A 12,310-nucleotide genomic window follows, 5' to 3' on the forward strand; every position below is an offset into this window, starting at 1 on the left:
TGAGCCAACGTGCCCGTCTGCACACAGCTGGTCAGGGACGCACGGGGATTCTTCCAGACCCTGCTTTCTTACCCATCGTTACGTTGCCTCCGTTGCCCTCCTAGTGTACCTTCTGGCATGTGGAGTATTTCCTTACGTGTGGTTTTCGTCAGCACGTCTTCCTCTGAAGAGGCCCCCAGAGGTTCCTGCAGAATCAAAATTTAAACTGTGGGTTTAAGTCTCCGCCGGTTGTGCTGGGTGTTTGCAGTGCACGACCCTCCATTCTGGCGGTGGAAGTTGGGGGGCAGCGGCTTGTGTCTGTGATAGGCCACACTCATGTGCACGTGGGGGTCTTTGCCCATGCTCTTCATCCGTGTGGGTTGCCTTTTCTTCTGTTCTTGATTTAGGCAAATGCTACTGAGTCCTCCAGTGGAACCCCCCCCCCCCCCCACCTGCTCTAGCACTTTTCTTCATGCTGAGCTCAGGCTTCCCTATTTATGGGCCAGGCCAGTACCCCACTGCTCAGCAGCATATCGAGTGGGTGATTCTCACTCCCCGGGACTATACTGACCCCCCCCCCCCCCCAGCAGACCATATCTGATGGTTCTTTGCATAGTGGTCGGTCCATGTTGGGCACGTCATGGGCATCAGATAAATACTGGCCTGACTGAAGGGGGTGGTTAGTGTGGGAAGCTGCTGCAGGGTGGCTTGATGGAATTATTGAAGTATCTTATTTTCTTTTAGATCTTAGACTCTTTTTCAACCTGTGTGGTTTCTATAACCTTTGATCTCGAGTGTATTGATTTCAGAGCCACTCAGGAGCACGTCTTGACTTTGGGCACCTGACAGAGGTAGTAGGCACTAAATGGAATGAACGGATCCAGCGTTCACTCTTCTTCCTTTCCCTGCCTCTCACTTGAATGTGTTAATGTGCAGTTAGAGGTAAACATGGCAGCAGGAGAGGAAGAAAAGATTCGTGGAGTGCATTCACCGGGAGGTCAGGACTAGGTGACATCTGACTCGTAGAGTCAGGAGTTTGGCGGGCACACCTGTGACACTGTCTCCTGCAGCCCAGACTCGGTAGGCTGGGCAGGCCATCCAGCAGGATTTCCAGTAAGATCGCGGTTGGGAGTCGTAGGCGGTAAATCCAGCAGACCTTTCCCCCTTCAAGATGGCGCTGTGGTCCGCAGCCCCGGCGGAAGGCCTCAGGTGGGCTATATGGTGTAGTGTCTTCTTTTCTACACATACTTTTCAATTTCCTTTTTCCCGTGTACCGAAAATGAAGGGTTTATTCTGAGGTTAGAGGCCCAAGAAGTTCCTTCTATTTTTCTCTTAGTGACATTGAACGAGTCCAATAGGATTATAAAAGATCTTGTCTTAACTTCAAAGCACTGGAAGTCTTAACGACGTCTACACCCAGTAAAGTGTGTCTCTGAGGTTATATTGTTCATAAAGCTGCTTAGGCTTTTTGCCTACCAGCCACTCCGAAGTCAATCTTTCTGGCTTGAGTTCTGACGCCTGATACTTTCCCGCATGACCTGCTCTGGGTATGCGCTTCATGGCTGTAATGGCAATTTAATGTCAGCTTTTTCATCAGCCTGAGTACTAAAGAAAAATCCGACCAGCGCTGCTGGCACCTTTACAAGCCGTTCATGTGTTGAATGGAGTCTCATTTCACCACTGGGAGACTATGACTTCTTTCTCCACTCAGACCTATTATTTCCGGACAAATGCTCGATAGATTTACTTTCTTACTTTGTGCATAGTTTCTCTTTTTCTTTCTTTTCTTGAAGGTGGGGGAATTGCTATTCTAATGTGTACATACTGAATATTGAATTTTATATCTTGGTAATACGCTTATGCTATAAAATTGGAATTATATTCTGTCTAGACAAGATTTATAACATCTATAACCTTCTGCTTGTTGCCTTGTTAACTCATACTGTGTAAGATGGTAGCGGTATGGTCAGTGTTCAGACTCACTTGCACCAGCCGTATGGTCTGTTCATTCCTTTAGGGGATATCCCTGATGGTCTGACCCTTTGTGAGGCTCAGTGTTACACTGGAGCTGGGACTGTTTGTAAGTGCGTGAATGGCATAGTCTTCTCCCTTGCCATGACTTGATACCCCTTTGGGGACTCAAGTAGGGTGGGCAATGCCAGCTGGGGCCGTCGTGAGCTGGTTCCCAGGACGGTTAGCATCTGAGACGGGCTGACAAGGCTGGGTTGGTTTAGTACTCAAGGGTATCAAGGTAGAGGCCACTCCGGGAGTGCGGACTTGGGTGTTCATGGGTCACTGAAGGGTTATAAGCATGGTGGACATTTTCAGAGGTGTTTCAGTGAGATCAGTAGGGAGTGGTGTTTGGAATAAGCTTGGTGGTGTTGGGGACTTCTAGGGAAGGAACCGGAAGGTACAGGGAGACAGCAAAAAATTGTGTCAGAATCATGAATAATTGCTAGTGAGATTCCAAAATTATGTTGTTTCAAGAGGAATGAAGAATTGGAGGGAGCTGAACTGTGGCAGACTAGGCAAGAGTTGCTACCTGGTTGACTATGGGAGAGGTGGTGGCGCAAGAGAGTTTGGGCCAGGCTGGGTTTGAAGCCAGCAGAGGAGCCCTCAGACCATCGTCTGTCCTTTCTGCTTCCCTGCCGGACACAGGCGGGGGGCAGGTAGCAAGGTTCCCAGTGAGCCCGGAGGGGTGGGGAGAAAGAGCGAGCAGACCACGCCGCTCGCCTGCTGGCTCTTTGAGGGAAAGGTGCAGGAGCAGGTGTTCCTGCACAGAAGAAACGGCATGTTCAGCTTTTGCCGGTTCTTTTGACGTAGAATGTGGTACTCAGACTTGTGGCTTTGTGTCTGGTAGACGAGGTTTTAATGACGTCAAGCATGTTGGTGAGTTTTGGAGCAGCAGGTGACTTATATGTTGTTCCCCTAAAATGCTTTCACAGGCTTACGTCCGTTGCTTCGTTGGGGTTTGGTTGGTTGGGGTTCGGTTTGCCGGTGGGTCCTAGGATATCTGCGTGAAAGCTGCATACACAGGGCGGTTGGTATCTCTCTCCTGCAAGAATCTTCCCGAGGTTGGGTGTGGGTTTCCTAGGGCTGCTTGTAACAGATAACAAAGTACCACGAACTAGGTGGCTCAGAGCAACAGAAGTTTGTGGTTGCACAGTTCTGGAGGCCAGCAGTCTGAAATCGAGGTGTCCTCAGGGCCACGATCCCTCTGAAGCCTAGAAGGGAGAATCCTTGCTTGCGTTCTCCGGCTTCTGGTGGTTGCTGCCCGACCTTGACGTTCCTCAGCTTGCCGTTGCCGTCACTCTGATCTCTGTCTTCCTCGTTGTATAGCTGGTTTCTGCCTGTGTGTGGCTCTGCAGCTGCTGCTGCTGCTTCTTTAAGATTTTGTTTTTAAGTAATCTCTGTGCCCAACGTGGGGCTCGAGCTCACAGCCCCGAGATCAAGAGTTGTGTGCTCTACCGACTGAGCCGGCCTCTTCTCCTCCTCCTCCTTTTTTTTTTTTTTTTTTTAAAGATTTTATTTATTTGTTTGACACAGAGAGTGAGAGAGAGAGAGCACAAGCAGGGGGAGCCGCAGGCAGAGAGAGAAGCAGGCTCTCCACCAAGCAAGGAGCCAGACATGGGGCTCGATCCCCGCACCCCAGGATCATGACCGAGCTGAAGGCAGACGTTTAACCGACGGAGCCACCCAGGCGCCCCCCTCCTCTGCATCTTACAAGGACACCAGTCACATTGGATTTAGAGCTCACCCTACTCCGCTATGACCTCACCTTAATTAATCACATCTGCAATGACCCTATTTCTAAATACAGTCAAATTTTGAGGTAACTGGGGTTATGACTTCAACATATCTTTTTAGGAGGACATAGTTCACCCCAAAGGAAGTTCTGTTCTGTTCCGTGATGTTAGAGACCCAGACATTTTCTTTCATATTATTCCACTGTGTGTGGCCTTGGCTAAGCGGGCAACTTCCAAGCCACTGGGTGGAAAAAGGATTCTTGGACATTGTCACTTTCCACTGGCCTGAACTTAATCCCGTTGGCTACACAGAGCTCCATGGGAGGCTGGGAAGAGTGGTTCCTTTTCCAGGCTGCCGTGCGCCAGCTCAAAATTAGGGTTTTGTTTCCACTGGAGAATGAGAGCAGATTTTGAGCGCCATTAACAGTCTCTGTCACATGTTCAGAGTTTTGGGGGTGGAGGTGGTATTGGTTGTTTATCCCATTTCTGTACCAGTGCAGCTTTTCTCGTTGAATTATGTCTAGGCTTTGCAGAACAAGAAGGAGTTTTCCTATATATGTGATTATATTTGTAACAGCGGGACTTCATTTAATTCAGATTGCTGGGGGTAGCTGCTAAGTAGTGTGGAAAAGAGGAGGAAGTAGAAGATGGGGCCATTTCTGCTGCCAAGGAGTGGGTATTTCCTAAGGAGAAAAGAAAAGGGATAATGAAAAGTGCTTGTAAAATACTTTTTAGGAATAATTTTTTTCTTTCTTTCTTTCTTTTTTTTTTTTTTAAAGAATGATGACAAGGGAGGGGGCGCCTGGGTGGCTCACTTGGTTAAGCGTCTGACTTCTGCTCAGGTCATGATCTCCAGGTCCTGGGATCGAGCCCCACATCCGGCTTCCCTGCTCAGCAGGAGTCTGCTGCTCTCACTTCCTACCCCACCCCTGCTCGCATGCCTGCACACGCTCTCTCTCAAATTAAAAAAAAAAAAAAAAACTTAAAAAAAATAAAGGATGACAAATGATACATTGATTTGACACGTACAGGGAGAAAGTGCACCTAAGTGCCCAGGGAAAGGTCACAACAAATAAATGGGCAGAGCCACATTTTTCATTCGGAGTTTCTTCCATTGGTCTCAAGTTCCCAGCCTGTCCTTTTGGGCCAACTTGATTCCTGAAGGCCTTTATCTGTGTTCGCAGCATCTGGAGTGGTGCTTGGCACATTGGTGGGATTAGGTAAATGTTTATGGAATCATTTCCTACCATTTGCTACCCTGTTTATTGTTGGTAACACAGAAGTAAAACAATAAAAATGTCCAGGTTCTAAATGTGTTCACTCTTTGGAGCCATATTTTCTCTTTAGGGAAGAATCAGGACACTTGTTGAGAAGGTTACAAAGAGCTTTGTGAGCTCTTTATTTGTGTGTGTATATATATATACACACACACACACACTCTGTTATATAATTACATAGTGCATAGTGTGTTGTGATTGTTGTCCAGCCTTCAAATACAGTTAGTAAAGTGATACACGGGCTGCGTAAAATGCTACATGGCAGATTCCCAGGAAAGCAATTACTTCTGCGTATGCTTTGTTCCTGCAGTTCAACCCGCCTTTTTCCTTCTTCTGCAGAACTTTCTGTTACTGGACGAGGTCTCACAGCGCCCCCCTCAGCTGCCGTCAGATGGTAAAATGATAGTGCACGTGCAGGACTTCACTGCCTTTTGGGATAAGGTAACGATTTCTCCATGACGAGATCACACCTGCTAAGCGACGACTGGGCACGTAGATGTGATAGTGAATTTTGAGATTTTTCTCACACCGTATAAAATGTGACTGGCCTCATTTACTTGAAAGTATGTTACAAAAATTCTCAAAATCAGGAGTACGGTTTGTAATTGGTAGAGATTAAGTATAAAATCAGTCGAAGGCACTGATCTGTTGTTCTTTATCTCATCTGTAAGAGAACTTTCCAAGTATTACATTTTTTTTGAGTACGTACGTAAGCTTGCGATGTTAGAATTTATAGGGTTGAGCAGACAAGTGATACTGCACAGAATGGGTTAACTAACAAATACACATGGTTGTAGAGGAGAGACTTTGGGGAGCCCTTGTGTGTTTTTTACCTTGATCCTATAAGACCATCTTATTACACATTGAGTGAAGCCCATGATGTGGATCTTCGCTGAGGGGTAGGATGATGGCTCCCCTGTGCTAAGCTTCCGGAAGGTTCTGGCAACTTTGGTGGCAGCCTAGGGCGGGGAGAAGGCAGCAGGTGGGCAAAGTAAGTGCCAGTGATTCCCAGCTTAAGGGTTTTGCTGTGTGGCCAGGTGACCACTCTCAGGTTCTCAGCCTTGCAGGCCCAGTGCAGCCTCCCTTGTCCAAAACTGAAACACGTTCCTTGCCTGCTTCTGTGGTCTTCTATGCGCATTCTCCCATCAGAGACTGGGTTAGTCAGGAAAACAGAACTCACACCACCAGAGAGGGAATTCCTTACCTAAGCAGCGAAAGGACAATGGAGCAAAGAGGGCAAATGGTGTGTGAGGCAACCCAGAGGTGAGCAGTGGCTGGAGAGACGCAGGGAGGAGGTGGCCTCTACAAGAGGGTCACCCGCTTGGAGCAGAGCTCAGGAGCCTGGCTGCCGGCAGGAGTGGTGACCGTGGTGTGAGGGCCTCCTCTGGGGGCACCGTGGAGGTGAAGCGGCCGATGGAGGTGCTAGGGTGCCAGCCTCTCCCCCCTCCCACCCCTGTGCTCAGACCAGTGCTCCCCAGGGCTGAGCTGCAGTTGGCTTGGACGTTGGCAGGAGCCAGTTCTGGGCATAGGAAGGGGAAGGCTGAGCAGTGGGGCCACGAGCCACCCGGTGCTCTCCCGGCACTGATGCCCACCTGCTCTGGGGCTGCAAGTGTCCTAACTGTGGAGCCTTCCTGGCCTCTCATGCCTGTGACTCAGTATCTTGCCACCTGTGCCGTGTTTGCCTACTTCTCACCTGGTGGCCGCCGTCCATGCCGACAATATGTGCCCAAACGCAGAGAGCCCCCGTCACGCACCATTGCACATGGGTGCTCACACCAGGTGCGCTGCCTCACCTGGCCGTTTCTACCTTCATGCAGCAGATCCCCTCCAGCTTGATTGTTGTCCTCGAGGTGCACAGTAGCACTTCGAGAAAGCACCGCCGAAGTCCCTTCTGTGAATGCCGTTGAGTTAGAAGGCACCGAGGTCGCTACCACATGCCGTGTATGGTCTGCTTCTGTGCCGAACTCCGCAGCACCGCAGAACGAACAGTTCTGTTCTTCCAGAGCTTGCTAATATGTTCTCAGCCTTGTTTCCGCGGCTTGCCCTGCAGCACAGGACACTGCATTCTGGTGTGTTGGCCTCGTCTGTGGGAGGATTGTGCCTCATGCCGGGAGAAACGAGAGCCTGTTTGATGACTCAGAGATGGGGGAGACTTGGCTGGGGAAGGGGCACAGACCTTGGGGGTTTGGGAGAGAAGCTGAGGCCGAATGCAGCACATGCTGGGCTGGGAGGCGGAGGGACGTGGACATGCTAACCAGCTGCGCTAGACAGCTGGGTGGGTAGCTGGACAGAGGCCTCACCCACCTGGTTTCATTCATGAAATGAATGCACTTGGTTTCAGCCTCTCAGCTTTGAAGTGCATGGTCCGGTGGGAACCTCTAAGCCGCCACACGGCAGGGGTGTTGGCCTGTGTGGTTCATGGCTGCCTCCCCAGGGCCCAGCAGGTGTCTGGCCCAGAGCTCAGGCTCAGTGTGGTGTGTTGCATTAGCAGTGACAGAGCGCCCCTGAACTGGCAGATGCTGCCCCCTGCTGGTCACGCACGAGCAGCATCTGCTCCTGCGGCCGGCACAGGGAAGCGACTCCCTGCCTGGCCCCAGCAAGAAACTCGGAGGTGCAGGGAACAGGAAGCCAGTGTTGGCATGTGGGTTATTAGTTTGTAGTTGTAACTGAGTCAAATGTAGTAAAATAGGAACTACTTAGTTATGAGACATGAAGAAAGGAGTGGAGAAGCTTAAAAAAACGTTTCTTTGTATTGAAATCCAGCTTCTTAATACTTTTTATAATTCTGATAAAATCTGGGGCTGGTTTTTCTTTGGTGATTAAATGTAATTATTGTTGTTTTAGTGTGTACCCATTTTATAATCAGTTCAGTTCTTCCCAGAGAAATTTTTCATTTTGAAAACTATCCAGACCTTTTACTTCTGCTGTGCTTGTTGTCTTTCGGGCATTTTCTTAATTGCACGTACCCGCTCAAGATGTAGAGGGAGGTCCTGAAGCTCATGACCAGAACATTCAGGTCTGCACCTGTTTGTGGGAAGGCTAGCTCAGCGGGCCAAACTCCACGGCTTTCGCTTATCCGTGGGTTGGATTCTTCCTACAGCCATCCCAGGTTGTTGTACTCGCAAGGGATGTTCTGAATCGCAGCTGTGTGCATTTCTCTGCCCTTTGTTTTTGAAGAATCCTTTTCTAGAACGCAGAAGGTGGCATTGCCTTGCATCAGCTCTTGGTCAGCTTCCTGTGATGTGGGAGGACATTTCCCCACCTGTGTTTGCAGAACGCTCGCCCCTTGCAAGCGGTCTTCAGAAAGGGTTTGGGATTCAGATGCATTCACTAGATCCTCAGCCATGGGTCTGTGCATGGTCAGGACTCACAGAAGGATCCCATGGGAAATTAGGTGGAGATCATAACAGGTGGAACCAAGCCCACAGTCCGGATTATCCCCAAATAGTAGCTTTTTAGAAATTCCACCTTAAACAGTTCCTATCAATCTTCTTCTGATAGTTTTTTTTTTTTTTTAAGATTATTTATTTATTTATTAGAGAGACAGCCAGCGAGAGAGGGAACACAAGCAGGGGGAGTGGGAGAGGAAGAAGTAGGCTACCAGTGGAGGAGCCCGATGCTGGGCTCGATCCCAGGGCTCCGGGATCACGCCCTGAGCCGAAGGCAGATGCTTAACGACTGAGCCACCCAGGCACCCCTCTTCTGATAGTTTTATTTATTTATTTATTTATTTATTTATTTATTTATTTAAAAGTTTTTTTATTATATTATGTTAGTCACCATACAGTACATCCCTGGTTTCTGATGTGAAGTTCCACGATTCATTAGTTGCGTATAACACCCAGTGCAACATGCAATACGTGCCCTCCTTACTACCCATCACCAGCCTATCCCATTCCCCCACCCCCCTCCCCTCTGAGGCCCTCAGTTTGTTTCTCAGAGTCCATAGTCTCTCATGCTTCATTCCCCCTTCTGATTACCCCCCCCTTTCTTTATCCCTTTCTTCCCCTACCGGTCATCCTAGTTCTTATGTTCCATAGGTGAGAGAAATCATATGATAATTGTCTTTCTCTGCTTGACTTATTTCACTTAGCATTATCTCCTCCAGTGCCGTCCTTCTGATAGTTTTAATTTCTGGGTTTGGACAAACATTCTTATAGTTGGCGACTACTGCTGAGGTCTATAATCTCAATTTAAACTATCCTTCTTTGTACCCTCTGCCTTTTGCTTAAAAGATAATTCCAAGTATTGATTGAAAAGGAAACCTCCTCATTTTGGTTTTTACCATGCTCTGCTAAACTCTCCCTTCTTCAATACACCCTTCCCTCTTAGCAGTTGATTTTCTAATATTTGGAAGTTATATATGGAAATGAATCCAATATGATCTCTTGAAGAATAGATTGAACTGTGTAACTGTAAAACTGAACTTTTCTTTAACATGAGTACTTCAAATTTTCTTAACCCTAAATCTCTTTATCTTAGATTTTTTAAAAAAAGATTTTTATTCATTTATTTGAGAGAGCGCACACGAGCATAGAGGGAGAGGGAGAGTCTCTGCTGAGCGGAGAGCCTGATGCAGGGCTTAGTCCCAGGACCCTGAGATCATGACTTGAACAGAAGGCAGATGCTTGACTGAGCCACACAGGTGCCCCTTTATCTTAGAATTTATAGAATGTTCAGGAATACAACTTCTGATTAGCGTGATTTTTGCTTTATCCTTTTCCCTTGTGTTGGATTCTGTGCTGTCATGCACACCTCCATGTGTCTTTTACAGTAGAGGTGCTTTGCTGTCCCTATTTAGCTAGGGACAGGTAATGCATGCTTCAGATGGAAAACTCGAACTTTATCACTGTGGCCCACAATCCCATTCTCATTTACTCATTGTTTTTGTTCGTGTTAAACTTGAGCTCTGATTGCAGAGCTTGACCACCACTGACAGCAGTCTTTTTGCCCCTGGTGACCTTATAATGTGAAGTGCTTTCTTGCATCATGAGCATTACTGAGATTCCTTCCTTATCACATGAGCATAGAGAGATTATTGGAGATTTCAAATTACTTATTAGCGAAGGGTCCCTGACATGCCGTGTACTTATGCTGCCACCTTGTGGGGGTTAGTGAAATAGAAGATTAAAACTAAGGGTCGGAACGTAAGCTTTAAGGGGCGCCTGGATGGCGCAGTCGTTAAGCGTCTGCCTTCAGCTCAGGGCGTGATCCCGGCGTTATGGGATCGAGCCCCACAGCAGGCTCCTCCTCTATGAGCCTGCCTCTTCCTCTCCCACTCCCCCTGCTTGTGTTCCCTCTGTTGCTGGCTGTCTCTATCTCTGTCAAATAAATAAATAAAATCTTAAAAAAAAATAATGTAAGCTTTAAAAAATCTCCCATACTAAAGTAATACAAATCAAAACCAGCATGAGATACCAGCTCACACCACTCAGAATGGCTAAAATTAACAAGTCAGGAAATGACAGATGTTGGTGAGGATGTGGAGAAAGGGGAGCCCTCTTACCCTGCTGGTGGGAATGCGAGCTGGTGCAGCCACTCTGGAAGAGAGTACGGAGGTTCCTCAAAAAGTTAAAAATAGAGCTACTCTATGCCCAGCAATTATACTAGTAGGTATTTATCCAAAGGATACAAACATAGTGATCCGAAGGGACACCTGCACCCCAATGTTTATAGCAGCAATGTCCACAATAGCCAAACTATGGAAAGAGCCTAGATGTCCATCAGCTGATGAATGGATAAAGAAGATGTGGTGTTTACACAGTGGAATATTACTCAGCCATCAAAAAGAATGAGATCTTGCCATTTGCAACTACATGGATGGAACTACGGGGTATTATGCTAAGTGAAATAATCCAGTCAGAGAAAGACAAATACCATATGGTTTTGCTCATATGTGAAATTTAAGAAACAAAACATATGAACATAGGGGAAGGGAAGAAAAAAGATTAAAAAACCAAGAGGGAGGCAAACCATAAGAGACTCTTAGCTTAGGGAACAAACTGAGGGCTGCTGGAGGGGAGGTGGATGGGGAATGCGGTCACTGGGTGGTGGGCATTAAGGAGGGCACGCGATGTAGTGAACACTGGGCTTTATACGCTACTGATGAATCACTAAATCCTACCCCTGAAACGAATAATACAGTATATGTTAACTAAATTGAATTTAAATAAAAAAAATTTAATTGTGACAAAAAAGCCCTTCCCATACTGAATATTCTGTCAGCTATATTCTTTTAATGTCACCGTGTGCTAAGAAATTTCCATTTCAGTAGGGTGCCTTGTCATTTCTTTTTTTTTTTCTTTTTCTTTTTTTTTTTTTTCCAAGATTTTATTTGTTTATTCGACAGAGATAGAGACAGCCAGCGAGAGAGGGAACACAAGCAGGGGGAGTGGGAGAGGAAGAAGCAGGCTCATAGTGGAGGAGCCTGATGTGGGGCTCGATCCCATAACGCCGGGATCACGCCCTGAGCTGAAGGCAGACGCTTAACCGCTGTGCCACCCAGGCGCCCCCGTGCCTTGTCATTTCTACCGCTTAAATTCTGTGAGTGTCTAGAACTGGGGTCATAATGCAAATCCGGTAAGGGAACAGGTCTTCCGAAAGGCAGCTAAACCCCAGAGAAATAGAGTTGAATGAAAAGGCCTCCAGGACACAGTATCTTCAAATAGGAAGGAGACAGATGTGGGTTATGTCATGTATCAGTGACTATGATTTTATTTTCTTTTTGAGGTAATTTGTGTTACTTTATTGAAATGGGCATATTTTTTAAACTTTGCTTTGTAGGCGTCAGAAACCCCAACCCTACAAGGCCTTTCCTTTACTGTGAGACCCGGGGAATTGTTAGCTGTGATCGGACCGGTGGGAGCAGGAAAGGTAAGTCCTAATATTATGTCTTGTGACAGCTCACTGCCACGCCACGTCTCGTGTGACGTTCTTGAGGTTGGGCCATGTGTCACACAGTTTTGACTTGCGTATATCTAGAATGCATTTCTCAACAGCGGTTCCATGGAGCTTCAGTTCTGCAAGCAGGTTGCACGGCCAGATCAATTCGGTCAGTGTGTTTTGTGTTTTTTCTTGGTGCTTCAAGTTGCACAGTTTGGAAATGCTTGTCTGGGAGTTGGGTATCTCAGTGAGGGAAATTCTTTGTGCCACCACGCGCGTGGCGCTGTGCTGGGAGCAAAAGATACACATGTAAGAAGGCTGGGACTCCTCTGCCCTCAAGAAGCAGCCAGGTCGTGGGGCAGGACAGATACGCCGGAGATTACTTCAGCTCAGCGTTAGGGGCATTCGGATAGCGGTAGGCACAGA

General features: G+C 47.5%; 1 protein-coding gene across 2 annotated transcripts in view; it reads left to right on the plus strand.

Moving 5' to 3' along the window:
• ABCC4 (ATP binding cassette subfamily C member 4) overlaps positions 1-12,310 on the plus strand; it is a 233,395-nt gene that overhangs the window by 77,586 nt on the left and 143,499 nt on the right. For both annotated transcript variants that reach the window (XM_026493475.4, XM_044381898.3), the window contains exons 9-10: positions 5,342-5,443; positions 11,786-11,875. In XM_026493475.4, the coding sequence (XP_026349260.1) occupies positions 5,342-5,443; positions 11,786-11,875 (192 nt within the window). The remainder of the gene's footprint in view (positions 1-5,341; positions 5,444-11,785; positions 11,876-12,310) is intronic.

The sequence above is a fragment of the Ursus arctos genome, unplaced genomic scaffold (assembly GCF_023065955.2).
Source record: "Ursus arctos isolate Adak ecotype North America unplaced genomic scaffold, UrsArc2.0 scaffold_10, whole genome shotgun sequence".
NCBI lineage: Eukaryota > Metazoa > Chordata > Mammalia > Carnivora > Ursidae > Ursus > Ursus arctos.